Source organism: Grampus griseus, assembly GCF_964374135.1.
Source record: "Grampus griseus genome assembly, chromosome: 14".
In the NCBI taxonomy this organism is placed as follows: Eukaryota; Metazoa; Chordata; class Mammalia; order Artiodactyla; family Delphinidae; genus Grampus; species Grampus griseus.
Window position 1 is genome coordinate 39,908,015 of NC_139008.1, and position 25,529 is coordinate 39,933,543.

General features: G+C 40.8%; 1 protein-coding gene across 1 annotated transcript in view; it reads left to right on the top strand.

The window, feature by feature from the left end:
• Positions 1–25,066, top strand: part of DSTN (destrin, actin depolymerizing factor) — a 37,336-nt gene extending 12,270 nt beyond the window's left edge. The window contains exons 2-4 of the mRNA XM_082671382.1: positions 18,957–19,264; positions 21,804–21,880; positions 23,894–25,066. Of these exons, the coding sequence (XP_082527508.1) occupies positions 18,957–19,264; positions 21,804–21,880; positions 23,894–24,003 (495 nt within the window). The 3' untranslated portion in view covers positions 24,004–25,066. The remainder of the gene's footprint in view (positions 1–18,956; positions 19,265–21,803; positions 21,881–23,893) is intronic.
• The last annotated feature ends 463 nt before the right edge of the window (positions 25,067–25,529 follow it).

The following is a 25,529-nucleotide window of genomic DNA, read 5'->3' on the forward strand; positions in this document are numbered from 1 at the left end:
TTGCTTCCATGACCTGGCTATTGTAAATAGTGCTGCAATGAACATTGGGGTGCATGTGTCTTTTTGAATTATGGTTTTCTCTGGGTATATGCCCAGTAGTGGGATTGCTGGGTCACATGGTAATTCTATTTTCAGTTTTTTAAGGAGCCTCCATACTGTTCTCCATAGTAGCTGTATCAATTTACATTCCCACCAACAGTGCAAGAGGGTTCCCTTTTCTCCACACCCTCTCTAGCATTTGTTGTTTGTAGATTTTCTGATGATGCCCATTCTAACTGGTGTGAGGTGATACCTCATTGTAGTTCTGATTTGCATTTCTCTAATAATTAGTGATGTTGAGCAGCTTTTCATGTGCTTCTTGGCCATCTGTATGGCTTCTTTGGAGAAATGTCTATTTAGGTCTTCTGCCCATTTTTGGATTGGGTTCTTTGTTTTTTTAATATTGAGCTGCATGAGCTGTTTATATATTTTGGAGATTAATCCTTTGTCCGTTGATTCGTTTGCAAATCTTTTCTCCCATTCTGAAGGTTGTCTTTTTGTCTTGAGTATGGTTTCCTTTGCTGTGCAAAAGCTTTGAAGTTTCATTAGGTCCCATTTGTTTATTTTTGTTTTTATTTCCATTACTCTAGGAGATGGTTCAAAAAAGATCTTGCTGTGATTTATGTCAAAGAGTGTTCTTCCTATGTTTTCCTCTAAGAGTTTTATAGTGTCCGGTCTTACATTTAGGTCTCGAATCCATTTTGAGTTTATTTTTGTGTATGGTGTTACGTACAGAGTGTTCTAATTTCATTCTTTTACATGTAGCTGTCCAGTTTTCCCAACACCACTTATTGAAGAGACTGTCTTTTCTCCATTGTGTATCCTTGCCTCCTTTGTCATAGATTAGTTGACCATAGGTGCGTGGGTTTATCTGTGGGCGTTCTATCTTGTTCCATTGATCTATGTTTCTGTTTTTGTGCCAGTACCATATTTTCTTGATTACTGTAGCTTTATAATATAGTCTGAAGTCAGGGAGTCTGATTCCTCCAGCTCCGTTTTTTTCCCTCAAGATTGCTTTGGCTATTTGGGGTCTTTTGTGTGTCCATACAAATTTTAAGGTTTTTTGTTCTAGTTCTGTAAAAAATGCCATTGGTAATTTGATAGGGATTGCATTTAATCTGTAGATTGCTTTGGGTGTATAGTCATTTTCACAGTATTGATTCTTCCAGTCCAAGAACATGGTGTATCTCTCCATCTGTTGGTATCATCTTTAATTTCTTTCATCAGTGTCTTATAGTTTTCTGCATACAGGTCTTTAGTCTCCCTAGGTAGGTTTATTCCTAGGTATTTTATTCTTTTTGTTGCAATGGTGAATGGGATTGTTTCTTTAATTTCTCTTTCAGATTTTTCATCATTAGTGTATAGGAATGCAAGACAGTTCTGTGCATTAATTTTGTATCCTGCAACTTTACCAAATTCATTGATTAGCTCTAGTAGTTTTCTGATGACATCTTTAGGATTCTGTATGTATAGTGTCATGTCATTTGCAGACAGTGACAGTTTTACTTCTTCTTTTCCAATTTGTATTCTTTTTATTTGTTATTCTTCTCTGATTGCTGTGGCTAGGACTTCCAAAACTATGTTGAATAATAGTGGTGAGAGTGGACATCCTTGTCTTGTTCCTGATCTTAGAGGAAATGCTTTCAGTTTTTCACCATTGAGAATGATGTTTGCTGTGGGTTTGTCATATATGGCCTTTATTATGTTGAGGTAGGTTCCCTCTATGCCCACTTTCTGGAGAGTTTTTATCATAAATGGGTGTTGAATATTGCCAAAAGCTTTTTCTGCCATCTATTGAGATGATCATATGGTTTTTATTCTTCAATTTGTTAATATGGTGTATCACATTGATTGATTTGTGTATATTGAAGAATCCTTGCATCCCTGGGATAAATCCCACTTGATCATGGTGTACAATCCTTTCAGTGTGTTGTTGGATTCGGTTTGCTAGTATTTTGTTGAGGATTTTTGCATCTATATTCATCAATGATATTGGTCTGTAATTTTCTTTTTTTGTAGTATCTTTGTCTGGTTTTGGTATCAGGGTGATGGTGGCCTCAGAGAATGAGTTTGGGTGTGTTCCTTCCTCTGCAATTTTTTGGAAGAGTTTGAGAAGGATGGGTGTTATCTCTTCTCTAAATGTTTGATAGAATTCACCTGTGAAGCCATCTGGTCCTGGACGTTTGTTTGTTGGAAGATTGTTAATCACAGTTTCAATTTCATTACTTGTGATTGGTCTGTTCATATTTTCTATTTCTTCCTGGTTCAGTCTTGGAAGGTTATACCTTTCTAACAATTTGTCCATTTCTTCCAGGTTGTCCACTTTATTGGCATAGAGTTGCTTGTAGTAGTCTCTTAGGATGCTTTGTATTTCTGTGGTGTCTGTTGTAACTTCTCCTGTTTCATTTCTAATTTTATTGATTTCAGTCCTCTCCTCTTTTTCTTGATGAGTCTGGCTAATGGTTTATCAATTTTGTTTATCTTCTCAAAGAACCAGCTTTTCGTTTTATTGATTTTTGCTGTTGTTTTCTTTGTTTCTATTTCGTTTATTTCTGCTCTGATCTTTATGATTTCTTTCCTTCTGCTAACTTTGGGTTTTGTTTGTTCTTCTTTCTCTAATTGCTTTAGGTGTAAATTTAGATTGTTTATTTGAGATTTTTCTTGTTTCTTGAGGTAGGCTTGTATAGCTATAAACTTCCCTCTTAGAACTACTTTTGCTGCATCTCATAGGTTTTGGATCGTCGTGTTTTCATTGTCATTTGTCTCTAGGTATTTTTTGATTTCCTCTTTGATTTCTTCAGTGATCTCTTGGTATTTAGTAACATATTGTTTAGCCTCCATTTGTTTGTGTTTTTTATGTTTTTTTCCCTGTAATTCATATCTAATCTCATAGCGTTGTGGCCAGAAAAGATGCTTGATATGATTTCAGTTTTCTTAAATTTACTGAGGCTTGATTTGTGACCCAAGATGTGATCTATCCTGGAGAATGTTCCGTGTGCACTTGAGAAGGAAGTGTAATCTGCTGTTTTTGGATGGAATGTCCTATAAATATCAATTAAATCTATCTGGTCTATTGTGTCATTTAAAGCTTCTGTTTCCTTATTTATTTTCATTTTGGATGATCTGTCCATTGGTGTAAGTGAGGTGTTAAAAGTCCCCACTATTATTGTGTTACTGTTGATTTCCTCTTTTATAGCTGTTAGCAGTTGCCTTATGTATTGAGGTGCTCCTGTGTTTGGTGCATATATATTTATAGTTGTTTTACCTTCTTGGATTGATCCCTTGATCATTATGTAGTGTCATTCCTTATCTCTTGTAACATTCTTTTTTTTAAAGTCTATTTTATCTGATATGAGTATTGCTACTCCAGCTTTCTTTTGATTTCCATTTGCATGGAATATCTTTTTCCAACCCCTCACTTTCAGTCTGAATGTGTCCCTATGTCTGAAGTGGGTCTCTTGTAGACAGCATATATATGGGTCTTGTTTTTGTATCCATTCAGCAAGTCTGTGTCTTTTGGTTGGAACATTTAATCCATTCACATTTAAGGTAATTATCAATATGTATGTTCCTATGACCATTTTCTTAATTGTTTTGGGTTTGTTTTTGTACGTCCTTTTCTTCTCTTGTGTTTCCCACTTAGAGAAGTTCCTTTAGCATTTGTTGTGGAGCTGGTTTGGTGGTGCTGAATTCTCTTAGCTTTTGCTTGTCTGTAAAGCTTTTGATTTCTCCATCGAATCTGAATGAGATCCTTGCCAGGTAGAGTAATCTTGGTTGTAGGTTCTTCCCTTTCATCACTTTCAGTGTATCATGCCACTCCCTTCGGGCTTGTAGAGTTTCTGCTGAGAAATCAGCTGTTAACCTTATGGGAGTTCCCTTGTATGTTATTTGTCATTTTTCCCTTGCTGCTTTCAATAAGTTTTCTTTGTCTTTAATGTTTGCCAATTTGATTACTGTGTGCCTCGGCGTGTTTCTCCTTGGGTTTATCCTGTATGGGACTTGCTGCACTTCCTGGACTTGGGTGGCTATTTCCTTTCCCATGTTAGGGAAGTTTTCGACTATAATCTCTTGAAATATTTTCTCTGGTCCTTTCTCTCTCTCTTCTCCTTCTGTGACCCCTATAATGCGAATGTTGTTGAGTTTAATGTTGTCCTAGAGGTCTCTTAGGCTGTCTTCATTTCTTTTCATTCTTTTTTCTTTATTCTGTTCCGCAGCAGTGAATTCCACCATTCTGTCTTCCAGGCCACTTACCCGTTCTTCTGCCTCAGTTATTCTGCTATTGATTCCTTCTAGTGTAGTTTTCATTTCAGTTATTGCATTGTTCATCTCTGTTTGTTTTTAATTCTTCTAGATCTTTGTTAAACATTTCTTGCATCTACTCAATCTTTGCCTCCATTCTTTTTCCGAGGTCCTGGATCACTTTTTTTTTTTTTTTCCCCGGTACGCTGGCCTCTCACTGCCGTGGCCTCTCCTGTCGCAGAGCACAGGCTCCAGACGCGTAGGCCCAGCAGCCATGGCTCACGGGCCCAGCTGCTCGGCGGCACGCGGGATCCTCCTGGACCGGGGCACGAACCCGCGCCCCCTGCATGGGCAGGTGGACTCCCAACCACTGCGCCACCAGGGAAGCCCCCTGGATCATCTTCACTATCATTATTCTGAATCCTTTTTCTGGAAGGTTGCCTATCTCTATTTCATTTAGTTGTTTTTCTGGGGTTTTATCTTGTTCCTTCATCTGGTACATAGCTCTCTGCCTTTTCATCTTGTCTGTCTTTCTGTGAATGTGGTTTTTGTTCCACAGGCTGCAGGATTGTAGTTCTTCTTACTTCTTCTGTCTGCCCTCTGGTGGATGAGGCTATCTAAGAGGCTTATGCAAGTTTCCTGATGGGAGGGACTGGTGGTGTGTAGAGCTGACTCACTGATCTGTTCTTTGTCCCTGTAGTTTCTTTCACCTTTGCACGAGTATCATATAAATGGAATTGTGCAGTCATAACCTTTGAGTCTGGGTTCTTTTCACTTAGGATAAGGTATTTGTACATCAGCAGTTTGTTCCTTTTGTTGCAAACAGTATTCCATTCCCCAGTTTAGGAATGTATTCTTTGTTTCCTATCTTAGTGAAAGGTGAGGCAAAATATTGTGGAGATCTTTTTCTCCCTAATATTAATAAGTGCTTGAAACAGTCATTCTCTCCACCTTGGATAAAACCACTAATAGATATATCTTATTATTAAGTAGTGCTTTTTAAATTTTTTCAACTGCAGAATCAAATGGCTATTTAACAGGGGAGGGGATTGCAGAAATTTTGAAATGTGTCAGTTTGTTTTATGGGATATTGACTTCTTAAAGGTCATACTCTTTGCATATTGAATACTGTATACATTAATGTCTCTTATCTAGCATTTATTCTGAAATTAAGTGATGCTTACATATCAGTTTTAGAAATAAAAAGTGTATATTTGTGACCTTTAGAACAGAATATTAAGTAGAAAACTTACGTTGATTAAATAAACATTTATTAAACAGCTTCGGTTCCGGGTAGATGGGGGATTGTGTGTATGTGTTAGGCAGAGGGCATTGATAAAGATACCAAGAGTTGAGGTGATGTCTCATGGTGGTTTTGATTGTTTCCCTGATGATTAGTGATGTTGAGCACCTTTTCACGTACTTCTTGGCCATCTTTATGTCTTTGGAAAAATGTGTATTCAGAGCCTCTGCTCATTTTTTAATTGAATTTTTTTTGTTGTTACTGAGTTGTATGTGAGTGAGTTCTTTACATATTTTGGATATGTACCTTATCAGATACCTGATTTGCAAACATTTTCTCCCATTCAATAGATTGCCTTTTCATTTTGTTGATGGTTTTCTTTGCTGTGCAGAAGTGTTTTCATTTGATATAGTTCCACTTACTGATTTTTGCTTTTGGTTTTTGGAGTCAGATCCAGAAAAATCATCACCAAGACCTATGTCGAAGAGCTTACCATCTGTGTTTTATTTTAGGAGATTTGCAATTTCATATCTTCCATTCAAGTCTTTAATCCATTTTTTGAGTTAATTTCCTTATGCTATAAGATAGCGGTCCAGTGTCATTCTTCTGTACGTGGCTGTCCACTTTTCCCAAAACCATTTATTAAAAGAGATTGTCCTTTCCCATTGTACAGTTGACCCTTGAATAGCATGGGTTTGAACTGCACAGGTCCACTTAGAGGTGGATTTTTTCAGTAAATATGTGCTGTAGTACTACACGATCCGTGGTTGGTTGAATCCACCAATGCGGAACCATGGACTTGGAGGGCTGACTATAAAATTATATGCAGATTTTCAGTTGTGCAGAGGGTCAGTACCCCTAACCCCCAAGGTGTTCAAGGGTCAACTTTTTATTCTTGGCTCCTTTGACATAAATTAATTGACCATATATGCATTAGAATGTCAATTATAAAAAAGACAGAAATAACAAGTGTTGGTGAGGATGTGAAGAAAAGGGAACCCTTGTGCACTATTGGGGGGAATGTAAATTGGTTCAGCCATTATGGAAATCAGTATGAAGATTCCTCATACTGATTTTTTAATTTAATTAAAAATTAAAGAACTACCGTATGATCCATCAGCTCCACTTCTGGGTATTTATGCAAAGGAATAAAAGATGTATGCAACCCCTTGTTCATTGCAACATTATTTACAATAGCCAAGGCATAGAAGCAACCTAAGTGTTCATTGATGGTTAAGTGAATAAAGAAAATGTGCACACATATATAAATACATAAATGGAATATTATTTAGCCATAAAAAAGGAGATTTTACCACTTGCAGCAACATGGATGTAGCTTGAAGGCATTAAGCTAAGTGAAATAAGTCAAACAGAGGAAGACAAATACCTTATGATCTCAATTATATGTGGAATCTAAAGAAAAAAACCCAAACTCATAGATAAAGAGAACAAATTGGTGGTTGCCAGAGGCAGGGTGGTGGGCAAAATGGGTGAAGGTGGTCAAAAGGTACAAACTTCTATTATAAAATAAATAAGTTCTGGGGATGTGATGTACAGCATGGTGACTATAATATTGTAATAGTACTTATTGTATATTTGAAAGTTGCTAAAAGAGTAGATCTTAAAAGTTCTCATCACAAGAAGGAAAATTGTAACGATGTGTGGTGATGGATGCTAACTAGACTTATTATGGTGATCATCTCACAGTGTATACAAATACTGAATCATTATGTTGTACACGTGAAACAACAGGTATGTTGTTGTGACCTAACAATGCTGTGTCAGTTATAGCTCAAAAAAAATGTCTTTCAGTTTCATCATCATCGCAAGTACATTCATGGTTCCATGATGTGATATGCAGTGAGTTGTCCTTATAAAATCAAATGATGTAAAAATTTTCCTTCTTTACAAGTTGTTTTTGTCAGTTATGAGGAATCTAAAAGATAAACATTATAAATATATGCAAACAGTATGTCAGAGGTCTGAAGTTCTGTATTTTTAGGAAAAAGAAAATAATAGCAGGTCTGATCAGGACCAAAATATTCTGTGGAGATCAATAAAAATTGCTTAGAAGTTTTTCGCTTTGTTTCTTTCAGAAAACCCTAAAGTTTTGAGATGTAGTATTTTCCTTGGTGTAAACTGAAGAATTGTACCATAAAGAATGGGGAAAAAATACAACATTTCATAAAAATTTTAAGGGATAATCATTTTTCAAAACCTTATAAAGTAGCTGATATTTCTTAGGTAGAATAGGGTTGGAGAAAAAATGATACTGTTAGTTCTTGCCCTTAAGGAGCACAGTCTAGAGAATGAGACACCCAATAGAAAGTTCATCACAGTCGTTGATGATTCTGTGATGGAAATAATCGTCCTCTGTGTTAGCATATGGTGGTTGAGAGGCCAAGTAAGCATTTCCTTCCCAGAGGGGAGGCCTGAGCTGAGCCCTGAAGGACTTGGCCGGCGGCAGAGGAGGAAGGTGAAGTATCACTAGAGAATGTGGTGTATTCAGGGAATCCCAGAGGTCGTGCATGACTGGAATTACGGGGTGCACGTCAGGGAGAAGTGGGAAAGGAAGCTGGAAAGATAGGGCATAAAGTGCTTGGCATGGATTTTATCCTGAAGGAAATTGGGCACTTGAAAGAAAACAGGAAAGACCTAGGACTTTTTGCCAGTGTGCTTCTATCCCTTGGTTGCTCGGACCCCCTCCCATTTTTCTATCTAGATTTGAGGCGGGTGGGGGGAGAAATGGGGGCTGTTACTTTCTCCGTCAGGTTTATGGAACTCCTTATTGTTCCTGCCCTGCCTTTCTGACTCCCTGCCTCAGCCTCCCAGCAGGTGGGGAACCTGTTACACCTAGTAAGACTGTCTGTAAATAAGATTGCATACAATCGGAGTGAGACAGATGTTTAGCAACTGGGCCTTTATTCTATCTAATCTGTTTTGGCTGTTGAGATGATTTTTCTGTAAGTTATTTTTCTTTTGGTGGCGGGTTTTTTTCTGTGGGTGGTGGTTCCTAGAATTTAGGTTATTGAATGAGTTTTTTTCCTTACCAAGTAAGGTGTAACCATAAAATGGTTTTCGTGGAACTCTAAACATTAACATGCAGCTAGTAGAGAGTTGCTGTTTGGTCTACATAGGCTGTCTCAAGGACATTGTCTGTACTTTGCTGTGAGGTGAATGAAGGACTTCTACAAGTGGAAATTGGCTGTAAATTTAACAGTTTAGTCACCCTGGCTTTGGGGGATGAGCTAGTGTATCAGGGCAGAGGGTTAACTAGGAACATTTTCTGGCTCGCTGCTGGCCTGTGTAGTGACTGCGCAAACGACAGAACGGCGCTTCCCTCGGTGGCGCAGCCCCAGGAGGCAGGCAGATGGCGCTGCTGCCAGCTTCGCAGCCCTGCAGAGGCGCCTCTCGGCTAGTGGAGCAGGGGCTCAATTTAGCTCTTTCTTGGCCCCCTTGGCCAGGCACGGTCTAGAAAACTGTACTCAGCAGCTGTGGACATTTTGGGCTTATCAAGGGATGGAGGATTTGCTGTGTGCTTGCCTGACTGATCTTTACTTACTGGGCAGGGACAGATTTTAAGGCAGAGCCTGTTAGCTCGCCCCACAGCAGGCCCCAGTTTTCATCCTTGTGACCTTTGCTTCACACCTGTAGCTGATAGTTGTGCGGAGGATAATGGTAAGAGGTGGTGTGACTCAATCTTGACTGTTAAAGAAGACGGTTCTCATCCTTTGTGTTCTTCATATCTTTGCTGTTCATCCATTTAATAGTCACGGGAAGAAAGGGGAGAGATACAGCGAATGTCAGTATGTTTTTCAATCTGTAGTTGCGGTCGTCAGAGGACAGGTAGAAATTACTGTTTCAAATACAAATTTTAAGCTGTCTGGTTGTTTTGACTCTTCCAAATTAACACTCAGAATATCCCCGTGCCAAAAAAAGAGTCTATTATAAGTCTCTTATCCCCCCAAGACTGCTTCCTTACCTCCAGAAATAGTTGGCCATAATTATTACAGTAAACTGGAGTTGAAATCCTTGCTCTTGGGGGCATTATTTTACTGCATAGTATAGTAACGGTGGTTCCTGAGGACAGGAGGCATCCATAACGCTAAATAGTATAGTGTTTTTCCAAGGTAGAAAACTACGTAATATGTTTTATAGATTTGTCTACCCAATATATACTATTTTGGTACATATTGAGTTAATTTTATGTGTTATTTTATGTTAAACTATTTAAAATCCTCAGTTGTATTAGCCATATTTCATGTGCTCAGTAGCCGTGTGTGGTAGTGGCTGCCATATTGGACAGTGCAGACAGAGAACATTTGTATCATCACAGAAAGTTCTGTTGTTCAGCACAGCTTCAAGGTGGTGTTGGAGGTGGAGTGTCTTAGCATCATTTGCATATGGCCACCTATTTTCCTGTTTTCAGTATGATAACTAAGCCAGAAAGACATACTGTTTACCCAGAGAATAACCTCTAGTATTCCAGGGAGTGGGGTGGCGGCAGAGTGGAGTTCAGGACGGGATCTAGAGACCTAAATGCTTCTCAAACTAATTTCATTCATTCTTATTTGAACTCTCAGTGGCTTTTTGGTAGGGAGATAAATTAAATGTATGTATTCTGCCTCCCACCTTGACACAGGATCTGTGAGGTTCTTAAATCTTACATGTAAAAATGTCCCTGAAGTACTTGTCACTCTCATTTTATTTGTTGTGTGATCATTATTGCTCAGAGGCACCAGTTGTAGTAGCCAAAAGCCTAAATATTCTGTAGTCAGTAATTTTCTGATTCTCTTGGCCCTTGTGCAAGGCATGGTGTAAATAAAGGATAATTGTGAACCCATTTAAACTCCCCAACTCCTTTGATTAGCAGTTATGGTGGGTGTTTAAGAGTTGGTAGGTTGAGAAAGGACCTAATTAATGCCATTTTTTTCTGCCAGGTGTTTGTAAATTTGAAACTGTATTTGTCTGCTATGCAGTATTCTACTTTCAAATGTTTCAGACGCTCAGCTTAGAAAAATAATTTTTTAAAAATTAATAATTTTCTGAGGCAAAACAACAGCTTTCATTCCTGTTTTCTCCAATGAGGATTGGGTTAAGTGTAGTTGGCATCAGTTATGGAGCCAGCAGGCATCCTACGTGAGTTTGGTAGTATAGACATAGACCACTGTTTCTGAAGTTTTGTTGAAAGGTAGGCTGCTGTAAGCCATCACATTTCGTTTTTGGCCTGGTTCCGTTGTCTACAATAACTGAATCAGAAAACTTGAGCTTCTTTCAAAGATTACCACCCTTACTCTAGAAGTGGAGAGAGTTGATGTTTTAACTTTAAAATACCCAGTGTTTCATAGTCTTTGTAGCTTTTACTTCCCCCTCTGTTTGTGAGTAGTAACTTTATTTAAAGAAGCGTACACTGGGTGAATGTTGAATATAAAGACAGTGCCTCCGTGTACATTATGCATTTAATCTCTGAATCAGTGTTTTACACAAGCTCTGCCAGAGGAGACTCAGGTTTGAGATCCATTATGCTTCAGGTACAAGTTAAAACTGGTAGTCACGTGAGATAGAATAAGTGAAGAATCATTTAACAGCAACTATTTTAACATGGGGGTGGAGTTCTGAAAGCAACTGTTATTCTCCAGTGGTCACTGGTACAGAACAGAGAGAAACTGAAGTCGTGGATAACATATCTTTTTAAGGTAATCACAAGGCTCTTGTAATAGCAATCTATTTTTGCTCTCAAGATTTTCTTTCCCAACAGTGCAGCAGATTTTGGTCCTATTTCAAAGTATCCTTTAATGGTCTTTATTGTTAAAACTTTGCAGTTGAATATAAATAACTCTTTAGAAGTAAATTTAAAATTGCAACTGAATTTGGTTTTGCTTTAAAAAATAAACTTTGGATTTCTTGACAGCTGAGCAGTTAAAATGTTAATAATTAACATTTTAGAGAAATACTGAAAACTGAGACTTATGGGAGAGGATCTTTTCTATTAGGTAAAAAACACAGTGAACAAATGATTCTGAATATTAGTGTTACAACTGTTTTTAAGAGATTCATTGAAATGTGATAACAAATCCACAGAATTTAATACTCACAGGAATTCTTAACCATCATGATAGATGAACTGTATTTCAATATAATTGGTTTTTTTTTAATGCTGTATCTTTTATTTTGATTGAAATACCATGTTGAGAAAGGACCCATAGGCTTTACCAGGAGTCTGTGGCTCAAAAAATGCTTTGACTTTGGGCCTATTAGTTTTTATAATGTACTCTATCACTACTGCTTCATTATAAAAGTTAAACTTGTAGGCAAAGAAGTAAAATAGCAATGAGCTAAGATTTTAATGTTTCTTGAAATTTTAGAGCAACAGTTTAGTGATTGTCACCTGGGGCTGATTGGAAATGCAGAGTCTCAGACTCTACCCCAGATATTCTGAATCAGAATCTGCAAAATCTGCATTTTAACAGGATCCCCAGGTGATCCTACTGACCTGGTGCATGCCCCTAAGTAAATCAGTTGAAGGAACTCCTTTACTCAGGAGATGTTAAATGACACGCCCGAGGTGACACAGCTGGTTAGTGGGGAAGCTTGGGTGGAGCTGTTGCTCTCATAATTCTGGTGCTTTAATATCAAGTTATCTGCTTTTGGCCTCTAAAAAGTTAATAAACTGTAGTTACTTAAGGAGTAGTTTATCTTTTTTCCATCCCACTAGTCCGTACCCCAGGCTTTTCCGTTCACCCCCCAGAGTCAAGGTGGAAGAAGAGCCCTGCTGGTGCCCGTGAGACCATGGAGGAGCAGTGGCAGAGGCGCCGGGCTGGAGGAGTGGTGTCCCCTGCCTTCCCAGTCTGCCCTCGCAGTTTTATTTTAGTCCAGCTTTATAAAAATCATTATCAAGAGTCTAGGCACCAGTTGTTTAATCTTCCATATCAAGTGTATTCCAAGTATATACTAAGTAAATCAAGGTCTAACAAATTCAAGCATATTTTATTCATTACAATTGAATCTAATGTACATGTTGCCTCGTGCATGTTTTAAATTACTTTCAAGGGCAAAAGTTAGTATTACAGTGTTAGTAGTCGTAAAGAAATCGTACTTGTTTAACATCGAAGCCCCTAAAGCCACCGCAGTGGGAAGATGAGAGAAAATGAGCATTTGGTGATATCAGTCAGCCTCCTGGTCACTGACCTGAACACTTGATTCTGTCTGCTTCCTCGCTGTCTTCCCTTCCCAGCCAGCGGCTGTGGAGCACAGGGGATGTCCTCACCACCTCCTCCTTGTACTGTGCCTGCCACGCTGGTGGAGGCCTCATGGCCCCGGCCTTGCTGACCGCAGTGGCCTTTAGGTTGTCTCCTTGCCCCAGTCTCCTCCTGTCCTGGCTCTCTCATGCATGGCTTCGTGTATTTTCCAAAAAATACCCAGTGCCTCCAGACTCCTGGGCCTGCCGTTGGTGGCCTCTCCCCCGAACCCAGTCCACATCCTGGTTTCCTCCTCTCATACTGGACGAACCGCGTTCTGTTTGTCAGGAACTGTCTTTTCATCCTTTCAGCCCCCTTATTCTGGAGTGCTTTAAGTCACCTTCCAGACGAAACTTTCCTTGATTTACCCGCATCCCCTCCCTGCCCCCAGTTTGATCTCTACCTTCTTTAAACGCCCTTCTGTTGGAGTTTATCAAGGAATAGTGAATGTTTTACCAAGTATTGAAGCACTATATGTGCTCTTTATCTTCTCCACTAATCAGTACACTCCCTTGAGGGTCTGATTTATTCTTGATTTCCTCAAGGGAACACAAAAGTGAACAAGACAGACATATAGTCTTAAGGAGCTTACTGCCCCTTTGGGGAGACAGTCAAGTAATCTTGAAGGTAGGACATTGAGGCTGTAGTAAGTGCTATGGGCTAGAGGCATATGATCTCATGGAAGCGCGTGATAGTGGTTTTGGCCCAAACAACTTGTTTTCCAAGTGAAAATTGATCTGAGGTGTAAAGAGTGAATGAGGCACAGTGAGCAGAGGCCCCGAGCCGGGAGGGAGCCTGAATGCAGACAACTGACAGAAGGCCGGTAGTGAGCTTCCTGAACTTCCGAGCACGGGTGCTGTAAGGTAGGGCTGCAGAGGTGGGCGGATCACGCCTGCGCAGAGCAGTGGAAAGCCGCCACTGAAGTGTTTTACGCACGGTGATGGTATTCCTGTTCCAGATCTGTGGCTGCAGTGCACTGGATGAATTAGGGGGAGTGGAGGTGATCACAGGGTGCGTGAGCAGTCTGTTGTGTTTGGGATGACAAATTAAACGCCAAATATCAGTGGCCTAATAATAGAGTAAAGGTTTATCTCTGTCGTGCAGTGCAGTGGGGTTGGGCAGCCCTCTTCTGTCTTGAGGTGTGTCTGCCAGGGTCATCTTTGCAGGGGAAGGCAGAGCTTGAAGATCAGCTTTAAAGGGCCAGGCCTGGCGGTGCTTCCTGTCACGGTGACCACCTCTCACCGAGCAGGGCTCAGTCTTGTGGCCCCAGCTGAGCTTGCGAGGAAGGCTGGAGAACGTGGTCTTCCTGGGTCCATGCATGTCCTCGTCTCCCTCCCCTGCAGTGACTTGAGAGGTTACTGGCACAGTTACGGTAATAGGCAGTGGTAGCTTGGGCTGGGAGAATGGCAACAGAAATGGGGAGAAATGAATATCTTGGAGAAAAACTTGGAAATTCAAAGGGCTAAGTGAAGTGAGGGTAGAGGATTGTTGAGGATGTCTCTTAGGTTTGGCGCTTATATGAAACTGGGATGGTGGTGTGTACTGGGAAAGGAAGACTGATGAGAAGGAGACCAACCTGTATCAGATTTTGGACATGCTGAGCATCAGATCCCTTTGAAACATCCAGCTGCAGATGTTAGATAGGCAATTGGGTGTAAAGACTGTGAGTTCAGAAAGGCAGAAATCTGAACACCGTGCGAGTCCTTTGGATTAGGTGATGGAAACCTCGAGCGTGGATACCTCAGGAGAATGCAGAGTCCTTCCTTTCCACCAACACCGCCATCAGCATCTGCTTTCTGCCAGATTGCTCAACCGTTGCCTCTCTGACCTCACTGAACCTGTGGGGTCCTCGGATCCCTTTGCTGGTCCTTAGGGGATTCCCTTTGGAACTACCCATCATAGCTATTCTAAACCTTTACCCTCCCTCTTCCTATTATAGAGGAATAAAGGCATAGTCTTTCCTAAGACTGACTCGTGCATCTGTGCCCTGCATCTCGTCAGTCTCATTAGGATTCTGACTTGTTTGAGTGGTTAAGTATCCTCTGGAGCCAAATCGCCTGAGTTCAAACCTCAGTTCTTCTGTCAGTTTCTTTGTGACCCTGGCCAAGTTACTTAATCTTTCTATGCCTCAATTTCCCCATCTGTAGGATGCAAGCAGTAATGGTAGCTAGCTCATAGAATGGTGATTTAGAAGTGTGTGACAATAGAAGTACTCAATATTAGTATTTTTTTCTTTTTCTTTAGGGTTTGGCTTTCTTTCTCTTGTTCCTTCAAGCTCTTAAACTGTTAGTGTGGCCGCATCTCCCCAGTGGAAGACAACTTACATGCATTGGAAGTCAGCGTTCAGTCCTCCCCTTCCCTTCGCCATCAGCCATCCTGTCTGCTGTACCTCAGTTCCCTGTGCATCCCCAGCCCACTGCCCTGGATTCCTGCCCATCCCTCTGTCTCCTGAAATGCTCAGAGGCCCAGTCGTCAAGCCCAGTGGTCCGTTTCCAGTCATTCTCGAACTTTACAGTTTCTGGTATTGCTGACCTCCCTTCTGGAAATATTTTCTCTTGGCTTCCAGGATGGTCTTTTCCCCCTTCTTACTTTTTCTTCTTAGCCTTCTGATAATTTCTTCTTAATTCCATTGACTTGTTTCTCTTTTGCTACTTAATGTTGATATGCCTCCGTGGTATTGACTTTGGTCCAAAATACCGATTAAGTGGAGCCTTCCTATTAGATTTGTGCTGTTTCCAGTTACTAACTGGTCATCTCCACCTAGATGTCTTGCACATTCTTCAAGATTAACGTGTTAAACTGTGCCCATCCTCCCCCTTCTGTTTATCCATCAGTCTTTCTAGTCACCAGTCTGGAGAATCCATCCAGGGTCGTCTTTGATGCTCTTCTGTACTGTTTCTCTCAGCTGTATTGGCTCTGCTTTGAAATGTCCTTGGATTTGTTTTTGTTTTCAGCAGCACTGCTGTAGTTCAGAGCTTTCTCTGGATATTGGCAGTTGCCTCAGAAGTAGTCTTCCTGCTTCCAGTGTCTTTGCCAGTTTCTCCTTCACAGTCTTTGGTGTTAGTTTCCTCAAGCATAAATGTCTCTAGTATTCCCCTCATCAGAAACCTCCATATTCCTCATTTCAGATAGAAAAAAGCCAAAATTCTTCCTTACTGAGGCTTTTAAGGTGCCTGTAAGTTACAGCCAGATTTGACGGAGGTTAGTTGCATTATGATTGCAGGATGCACATTTACTTTCTGTTTTCAATTACTGATACGTAATTAATTTAATTTCCAAGTCGGAATTGAGTGTTGTTTGAAATACTTCACTTAGATATTGACAGATACATTCAAATATTAAATGGTTGGATTCAAGGCTTCACATGTTTCCTTCATGCTTTTAAAGATGGATTAGTCAAATGTGATTTACAAATCACCAGTTATGGACTAGGGAGTTAGAGGAATTAGGGTCTGTTTCTAATTCCTTGTTAATTTTTGTCACTTTGAACATTTTATTCATCTCTATTCAAAAAATCAAAATAAAGATTCTTAACTTGCTTTCCATAGATGAACTGTGAAGATCAGAACAATACTACTCCTAAAGCAGTAAAAGAAGGTTTAAGGTAGTATTTTTTAAAAATGGGAAAGCGGTAAGATTGTGTAACTTTGGAGGTAGTTTTCTAGCCTTAATTTTCTATATATTCCTCTTTGTTAGAGTAAAATGTTCATTTAGGATTAGATTAGGTAGGATTGAAGTGGATTATGATTAGATGTAGATTAGATTAGATGGGATTGAGGTGAGCTCTTTTAATCAATGAGATGATTAAGTGGCCCAGTTACCTTAATACTAAGTAACTGCTAGGATCTTTGTGTATTTTAACCCCCAGAATTCTTACATGGATTTTTCTTTTCTTTTCTTTTTTTTTTTTTTTTTTGCGGTACGCGGGCCTCTCACTGTTGCGGCCTCTCCCGTTGCGGAGTACAGGCTCTGGACGTGCAGGCTCAGCGGCCATGGCTCACGGGCCTAGGCGCTCTGCGGCATGTGGGATCTTCCCGGACCGGGGCACGAACCCGTATCCCCTGCATCGGCAGGCGGACTCCCAACCACTGCGCCACAAGGGAAGCCCCTTACATGCCTTTTTAAGTAACAGCTTTATTGAGATATAATTCACATATCATAAAGTACAGTTCGCTGATTTTCAGTATGTTTCCAGAGTTGAGCATCCATCACCACTATCAAATTCCAGAACATTCCATCACTCCAAAAAGATGCCCGTCCCACTAGTAGTCACTCTGCATTCCCTCTCCCCTTTGCCACTGGAAACCACTAATCTGCTTCCTGTCCATGGATTTGACTGTTTTCAACATTTCAGGGAATAGACTTGTGAGCAATGTGGCCTCGTATGTCTGGGCCTTTACTTAGCATGGTGCTTTTCAAGGTTCATGTGTCGTGTAGCGGGTATCAGCACCTCATTCTGTTATGGATGAATAATATTCCATTGTATGGATATGCCACATTTTGTTTATTCATCAGCTGATAAACATTGGATTCTTTCTACTTTTTGGCGGTTAGAAATAATGCTGCTATGAACTTTCACGCACAGGTTTTTGTATGGACATATGTTTTCATTTCTCCTGTGTCTATGCTGAGGAGTGGTGTTGCTGTGTGTTAACTCCATGTTTAATGTTTTGAGGAGCTGCAAGATGGTTTCCTGAAGCGGCTGCACCATTGTTGTAGTTCTTTCAGCAACATTTAAGGGCCCTAGTTTCTCAACAGCCTCACCAACATTAGTTTCTGTCCACAGCCATCCCGGTGGGTGTGAAGTAGTTTTTCATTGTGGTGTTGATGTGCACTTACCTAATGACTAATGGTGCTGAGCGTTTTTTTCCAAGTGCTTCTTGACCGTTTTTTAAAAATCTTCTTTGGATAAATGTCTATTCAAATTGCTTGCCCATTTTTAAATTGGGTTGTCTTTTTTATTGTTGTTATAAGGTTTCTTTATATATTCTGGATGCAAGTTCCTTATTGGATATACGATTTGCAAATATTTTTTCCTAGTGTGCAGGTTATTTTTTCATCTCACACGCATTTATATTTAATCAAATGGTGTGATGTTAATTTTGGGTATCATTAACATTTTGGCATTGTTTAGTATTTAAATTCTATTAAGTTTATAATTCTTGCTTTAGAAAAGCTAACATGCAAACCAAAGTAGTTAATGAAGCATAAAAAATTATAAAGTTAATGGAAATGGCACATTCCTTAAAGAAGTTGAAAAGATCAAAAAGTGATTTTAGATCTTTGGTTATCAAGATCTTATGTAACCACTTCTTCATTTTGGAATAGCAAGTATAACATGGTAAAAGGTTATTTTCTGTAGTCAGTATAATCCTAAATTAAGCTATCCTCTTTGTTATAGCAGTAAATATTTATTTATTTTTAATCAAGATATAATCGACATATAACATTATGTAAGCTTAGGGTTTACAAGGTGTTGATTTTTGATTCATTTATATATTGCAATATGATTACCACCGTAGGTTAGCTAACACTTCTATCACATCACATAATTATCATTTCTTTTCTTGTGGTGGGAACGATTAAGATCTAGTCTCCTAGCAGTCTCATTTATTCTAATTTTAATTTAAAACTTGGAGATTTTATAAATGAAATTTTACAGGTATGTGACTGGTATGTTACTGGATTAATCATATAATTTTGACATGTTAGTAGAACAAAGATCTTTCAATTCTTTTATTAGTGAAGTATGTGCTGTAGTAGTGGAATTTTCTCAACCCAGCCACTCTGACCATCTATTATTCGTTATGAAAAGAATTTCGGGTATTATTAACACCCAAACTGGGGAGATGACTGCCCCAGTCAGGGCTCTGAGCAACCTTTATAAGAAGAAACTAATTCAGCACCCCAGGAAGCACTGCTTGCTAGGTTTCAGGGTTGGAGGAGCTGCTGTAGCTGAATCTTCCCTTATTCCCGCATAATAGTGATGAATGGCTTAGATATGTAATCTTTTTAAAAGTTTAATGACTGCAATTAGTGTTTGCAGCTCAAATTTTCTAGTCTTCCTATTAGATGGTAAATATACCTAAAAAAATTTAAGTGTATGCCAGTCTATGAACCAAAAGTTACGTAGTGTTTTGTATTTGGCATGATAAAAACTGTAAGCCTCCTTATGATTTTTTCCCCTCTCATTCTAGGCCTCAGGAGTGCAAGTTGCTGATGAAGTATGTCGCATTTTTTATGACATGAAAGTTCGAAAGTGCTCCACACCGGAAGAAATCAAGAAAAGAAAGAAAGCTGTCATTTTTTGTCTCAGCGCAGACAAAAAGTGCATCATTGTGGAAGAAGGCAAAGAGATCTTGGTTGGAGATATCGGGGTAACCATAACGGATCCTTTCAAGCATTTTGTGGGAATGCTTCCTGAAAAAGATTGTCGCTATGCTTTGTATGATGCAAGCTTTGAAACAAAGGAATCCAGAAAAGAGGAGTTGATGTTTTTTTTGTGGTAAGCATTGTTAGAAATATTGAACCTTTGTAAATCTCAGAGTTAATCTCTCATTGTCAGCTTAGCACCTCACCAGATTCTTCTCCAACACGCCCTGCCAGGAACCAGCCTCCCGCTTCACTTGTGCCTCTGTGGCCTTTGAAGCTGGTGCTGGCGTGGCCTCCAGCTGGGATTTGCTCTGCATTCACATTGTCCAGTAGGGTAGCTACTAGCCTCTTGGGGCTGTTGAAATTAAAGTCTGAAGTTCAGTTTCTCAGTTGAATCACCACATTTCAAATGCTCAGTAGCCACATGTGACTAGTGGCCACCTTTTTAGGTAGCACAGCACCGATACAGAACATTTCCTTTGCTGCAGAAAGCTCTATTTATTAGACAGCGTTGTTGTAAATAGTGAAACTGTGCTATAAAGTGATTTACATGGCCTTAAAAGGCTGTTTAAATTAGTTATTCTGGTCTTTTCAAGTAAGTTCATATTTGAGATTAAGCTTGATTTAAAAGTCACCCTATATTCCTCATTTAATTGTATTGTATGTAGTACATTCCTTGGTATGGAATTCTTACACAGCGAGAATCTTCTCTGGCTTCCAAGGGGAAGGGGGAAGTGGTAACGGCCTCTGATTTGGGGGGCGTGAGTGTCCTCTGGACTCTGGCCTGAGCCCAGCAAGGCAAGGAGGGGCTTAACTCTCAGCTGTGTGCCACCAACAACGTGGGACCATGGGGCTGGGAAGTCAAAAGAGTTCAGGTCTCAGGGAATGTAACCCTAGGCCACGGCTCAGTCCCTTGCAGCCCTGGCTGCACCTGGTGAGGTCAGATGCACGTATTGGGCGCCCACTGTGGAAGGAGCCTGGCAGCCACAGACACAAGTGCATAAAGATAGTAGTGAGACTTAAAACCGAGCATGTTGAATGAAGGTGCATCCTTTAAACTTTTATTTCTGCTACATGCCAGGCATTGTGTTAGGGCTGGGAAAATAGCTGTGAAAAAACCAGCTAAAGCCCTGGCTCTTCCGGGCTTTACTCTTGAGTGGCAGGTATGGCAGGTAAAGGTTTAAGCTTTTAAACTGGTTAATATTTCCTTCATTTGCACTATTTTTTATCCTGGATTTTTATCCTTTTTTTTTTTCCACTATGAAAATGATACATCCTTATTAAAGAACATTTGGAAAATAAAAGTAGAATGAAGAAGAGAAGATTCAGTGTTAGTGCAGTGTTTTATTTTTGCTTTATTACTTTTTAAAAGAAAGATAAAACCTTATAGGAGTTTTCCATCACAAGCTCTGTTTAGGGCCCAGGGAACGGCTCTTGCTTCAAGTATTTTGAAGATCTGTTTAGAGTAAAATCAGAACAGCTAAAGCTTTTTTTGTCCCTGACGTATTTTGCATAAGAAAAGCACCCACTTACTTTTGTAGCTGGTGCATCTGAGGTCCTTGTTGTGGCTTTGCCTCCCTCCTTGGACCTCAGAGTTGTGAGGAATATGCGCTGAGAGACCGAGAAACTGCCCTTCGCCTTGTTCCCAGGAATAGACTCAGCCCGCTGTGTGGGCGGCAGACTAGCTGAGGGCCCCACCGGGCCACGGTGTTCATGACTGTGGAATGTCCTGGAAATATGGCAGCTAAATGGAATCGTGGTGGTGTGGAGTGCACGCAGGCCTGAGGTTTGGTGTATAGTGAGAGATGATGCATTCGTAGATGTGCAGTTTGAGTAGATGAGATGTTTCTGTGCATTGTTAGTATTTCTCTTACTTTCAACGTTGCAGGTAAAGAACATGGTAAAGCGTATGCTGTGCTTCCAGTATTCGTTCAAGAGGGGGAGGCACTAAACATTTTGTAAATATGAGATAATAGTTATATTAACAATTAAGACATAATGATTGCTGAATTACCATTAAGCTTAGAAAAAGAAATCCTTGTGACGTGTTTTACTATGTTAGACTGAGATGGACAACGAGTGCCTGAGGTCAGAACTTGCTGCTGGAACAGATGTGAATGAGGGGACCGGGTGGGCAGGGGTAGTAAGGGGACTTGGACTTTATATACATTCTTTTCCAGAAAACAATCTGAAGCAAAAATTGCTAGCATCTCTTAATTCTGGGTGGCAGATACTTGACTTACAGATTATTCTCTGTACTTTTCTGTATTTTGAAACTTTTCCACCAGAAAGTATTAAAAACCTCATACAAAAGATGGTGGTTATTAGCCTGAACTCAAGCCTTTATTGATACGAGTGAAAAACAATTATTTGCAAGAAAACAGTTGGGTCATACAGTGAATTATCCAACGTTGTTTCTTTTATTCTAGCGCCATTAACTGATTTCTAATCATTGGTCCTCAACTTTTTTCCCACCTTCGTCAACCTGAGTTATTCTGTATACGCTCAGCCACCACGGTCCAAGGAGCGGAATTGGAAAAATTGTGTAGTTAGAGAAGCTCTCCCAGAAGATTCTGAGGACCCTCCCTGCCCACTGCTGCAGATGTTTAACAAGATGTAAATTGAACTTTCTCTAAACCACTGTTTTTCTTCTTTGGCGCTTCTGTATCCAGGGCTCCAGAACTAGCACCTCTGAAAAGTAAAATGATCTACGCAAGCTCCAAGGATGCAATCAAAAAGAAATTTCAAGGTAAGGCCTAGCTGACTTCCGGTACTCGGCGGTGTCGTGAGCCCTGGCACGGGGACCGCCTGTTCTAAGAAGCACCTTACTCTCTTTGGAGGGCCCTGGCCACAGAGGAGGGCATCACTGCTTGTTTAGAGGAAAACCCTGGAGGCTGACCCAGCTTTCTGCGCGTCTCTGCCTTGTGCAGGCCACCCTGGGCCGAAAGGCCTGTGTTCGATATTCTGTTCCCTCGACACTGTGTGTGTACTCCTGTTCAGTCTGGTGTGAAACTAGTTTGAGATGCTGTCAAGTTTCTCACGTAGCAGGTGGGGACTAACTGGTCATACTAAGTAATAAATTTGCTGTTACCTCTGAATGTAGTTGACAGAACACAGTTGCACAAAGGAAATGTTCATAAATGGGAAGGGCTGCTCTTGTCGCTGGCTCTTCTTTGGAATGGTATGATTTTACGTTATAGACGCATCTGTGTCCAGAGGAGAGTGGCCTCAGTCCTTGGGCTGGCCAGTTATATTTGACTTGCCGCTGGGTGATTGGGACCCTGATGAGATGGCCTGGACGCACTTACTGTCTCCAGCCAGGAGGAGATGTTGGTATGATGGACAGAGCATGGGGCAAGTGCCCTTAGCCCGCTGAGGGCTAAGCTTGTCGTCTGAGTGCTGTGTGACCTCCACGGGCCGGGTTCTCCCAGCTGGGAACGGGAGGTGCGCAGTAGAAGAGGTGGCCCCCTACCTTCCTGCTGTGGCCGCTCCAGACAGCTGGGAGAGCCGCGGTCACAAGGGCTTGGCCTAGGGTCATTTTCATTTTGCTTGTTTTACTGTGACTGATTTTTATATTCTTGTAGTAGATCGGGTTTGCCCTAGCGTGTTTTACTTGGGAAAACAAAGTTCTCGCTTCCTTTCCTGCATCGTGCAGTCCTTGTCAGGCTCCTCATGTGCTTGGTTTGGTGTCGGGCTGCCCCTAGAAGTGTGTGCACTGGCCGGGGAACTGGTGTTTTGACGTGACCCCTTAGCTTCAGCACTGGCACAGGGCACCCCAGAGGGCGTCGGAGTGGATTCCTCCTCGCTCTGCGGTGCGTTCCAGTAAAGGAGCTGCTCCGTGGACTTGATCTGCTGACGTGAAAGACCATCTCCCTGGTGCCTTTTTTCCTGGTGAAACCTTCGCTGGCTTTCTCCAGTCAGTCCTGAGTGGTCCAAAAGCTGACCTGCTGTGCTTTCAGCAGCTTAAGAAATGGTCTTAAAATTATGGAAAATCAGAAAATGCAGCTGTTTAAAAGAGAGCAGCTGTTTACAGAGAAGCTACTGTATATGATTCCATAATTGAGCTCCTTTTGTGCAGTGTGGTGTTGTAATTTTGATGAGAAGGCGATCAGTAAAACATTTTACATAGTCTTAATTGTGACAGATTTCTTGATGTATTGTGCGGTGCCACTGGAGACCTGTTTTCTGGAGCAGAAGTGATCCCATTTGTAAGTGCTCTTATTCCTCAATTCAGTTGACTAAATCAACTGTACGATCAAAACATCAAATTCATATGTTTATGTATATTTCAAAAACCAAGAAAAACTTCCTAGACCTGCTTTTTAACTTGTTGAAATACAGCGCATCTGTAGAAAAGCGTACGTGAATTACGGTTGTTTCCTGGTTTAATGACCAGCGCCCCGAAGCCTTCCTGGTGCCCCTCCTCACACCACTGCCCCTACTTCTTCCCCCCAGGGACACCAGTCCCCTGGCTCCTAACAGCATAAGGTAGCTCTGGCTGATTTTGTGTTATACGAGTGGAACCGTCTAGAACATACGCTATTAAGTCTGGCTTCTTTTTGTCAGCATTAGTCTGTGAGAGTCATTCGTGATGATGCATGTGGTTACAGATTGCTCGTCACTGTGTGCTATTCCGTGGTTTGTATATGCCACGGCTTTCCCACCCACGTTTGAACTGGTCTTTTAAAACAGTTGGATATCTTAGAGAAATACGTAAGCTACTGCCATAATTCTAAATAGAATTGTTGTTTTTCCTCCCTAGGCATAAAACATGAATGTCAAGCAAATGGGCCAGAAGACCTCAATCGGGCTTGTATTGCTGAAAAGCTAGGTGGATCCTTAATTGTAGCTTTTGAAGGATGCCCTGTGTAGACCATCACTCGGTGCCACAAACTGAAAGCTTCCGTGTTTAATGTTATCCTTTCGCTATGTAAGTAAAGCTGATGCGTTTAGGCCAGGGACTCGCTGAGGGGAGCTGTCTTGTCATTTGCTAGGGTAAACTATTCCATGCACATGTGCAAATGGCCCTAAATAAATCTAAACTCTAAAGTTGTATTGGTGTGAAATTAAATTCTTACTGGCCAAATGCCTGTTTTGATTAGTTGACTTGTAAAGATTTTTGTTAAGCTCATGATTTTTAATAGTGCAGTTCACACAACAGTCCAAGGCCACATGAAGAGAACTACTGCATCTTCATTAACCTCAGTAGTTACTTTGTTTCTTTTGCTTAGAGAATTGGTCATAATCTGGTTATAATTTTGGCCCAAATTCTTTTTTCTCTGTTGAGCTAAACTGAGTAATGGAAAATAATTCTCACAACATGTAACAGCACTAATGTACTTACTAACTACGTAAGATTCTACCAGACGTGTGGTGGAGACTGCTTAGAACCAGCACTGATCTTGCACAGCACTACTTCATGCACGTAGCTGGCACACAGGAAGCAGCTCCTGCACCTGCAGCTGCTCGCTGGTCTAGTTGGGAGGCTGTTCTGAGAGTGACCTTGCATCTTGGAAATCTGGAGAATGTGCACTGTCTTGTAACAGCGAATTATAATGCAAATTTGGGCTCCAGTGTAATCCACTTTGTTGATGAAAATGGTGCGGTGGTGTATTGACAGACTGGGATACCGGGATGTCTTTAATTGTGTCTCCTTCAGAACTGTGTTGCTTCTGGTACAATAAGGTTTGGAAGAACATTATGTTTACTCTGGGGCCTGGGCAAGCTTCTTAATTTCCTAGAGTAGTTTGCCGACTGTCTGAAGCAGGGAGCGGGTGTGACGGCCGACAGCCACGGGAAGCCACGCTGAGGACACCTGGAAGTGACTGCCTTTCACATCACAGGCGTAACACTGAAAAACACAGAGATGCATAAACAGTGGAATTTAGAAGTAGCAGTACTGGCTTTATGTAATAAAGGAAGCATTTTTAATTTCTCTCTCGTGTAATTATTCATGGCTGAATTGGGGATAAAGGATTTTGCCTTCCATGTGTGGGGTTAGGTGTGGAAGTTTGGGTATTTCGGACAATTAGCGTTAAGGCCACAGCCCCCTCCTCCTCTGACTGAATGAAAAAGTTGGTATAAAAGTTGGGAGTCTTTCTCTTATTCCAAATGTTTATCCAAATGCCAGGATTTTGTCTCTCTGATTCATCTGGGAGCCAAAAAAGGATACGCTTTGATCAAAGTACTTCTTTCAAAATTATCTAGAAAATAGTGCTGGCTTTACCAGCACTGGCTTTACCAGCACTATTTTCTAGATAATAGTGGTTTTCTAGATAAAAGTGGTTTACTGATAAGCTGCTTGTCGTTCTTTCATCCTGAATTTGTTTTCTCTTCTGGAAAGCAGTGCTTTTAGTGAGTGTACGTTAACAGGCCTCCGAGAAGCGCTGCAGGCCCAA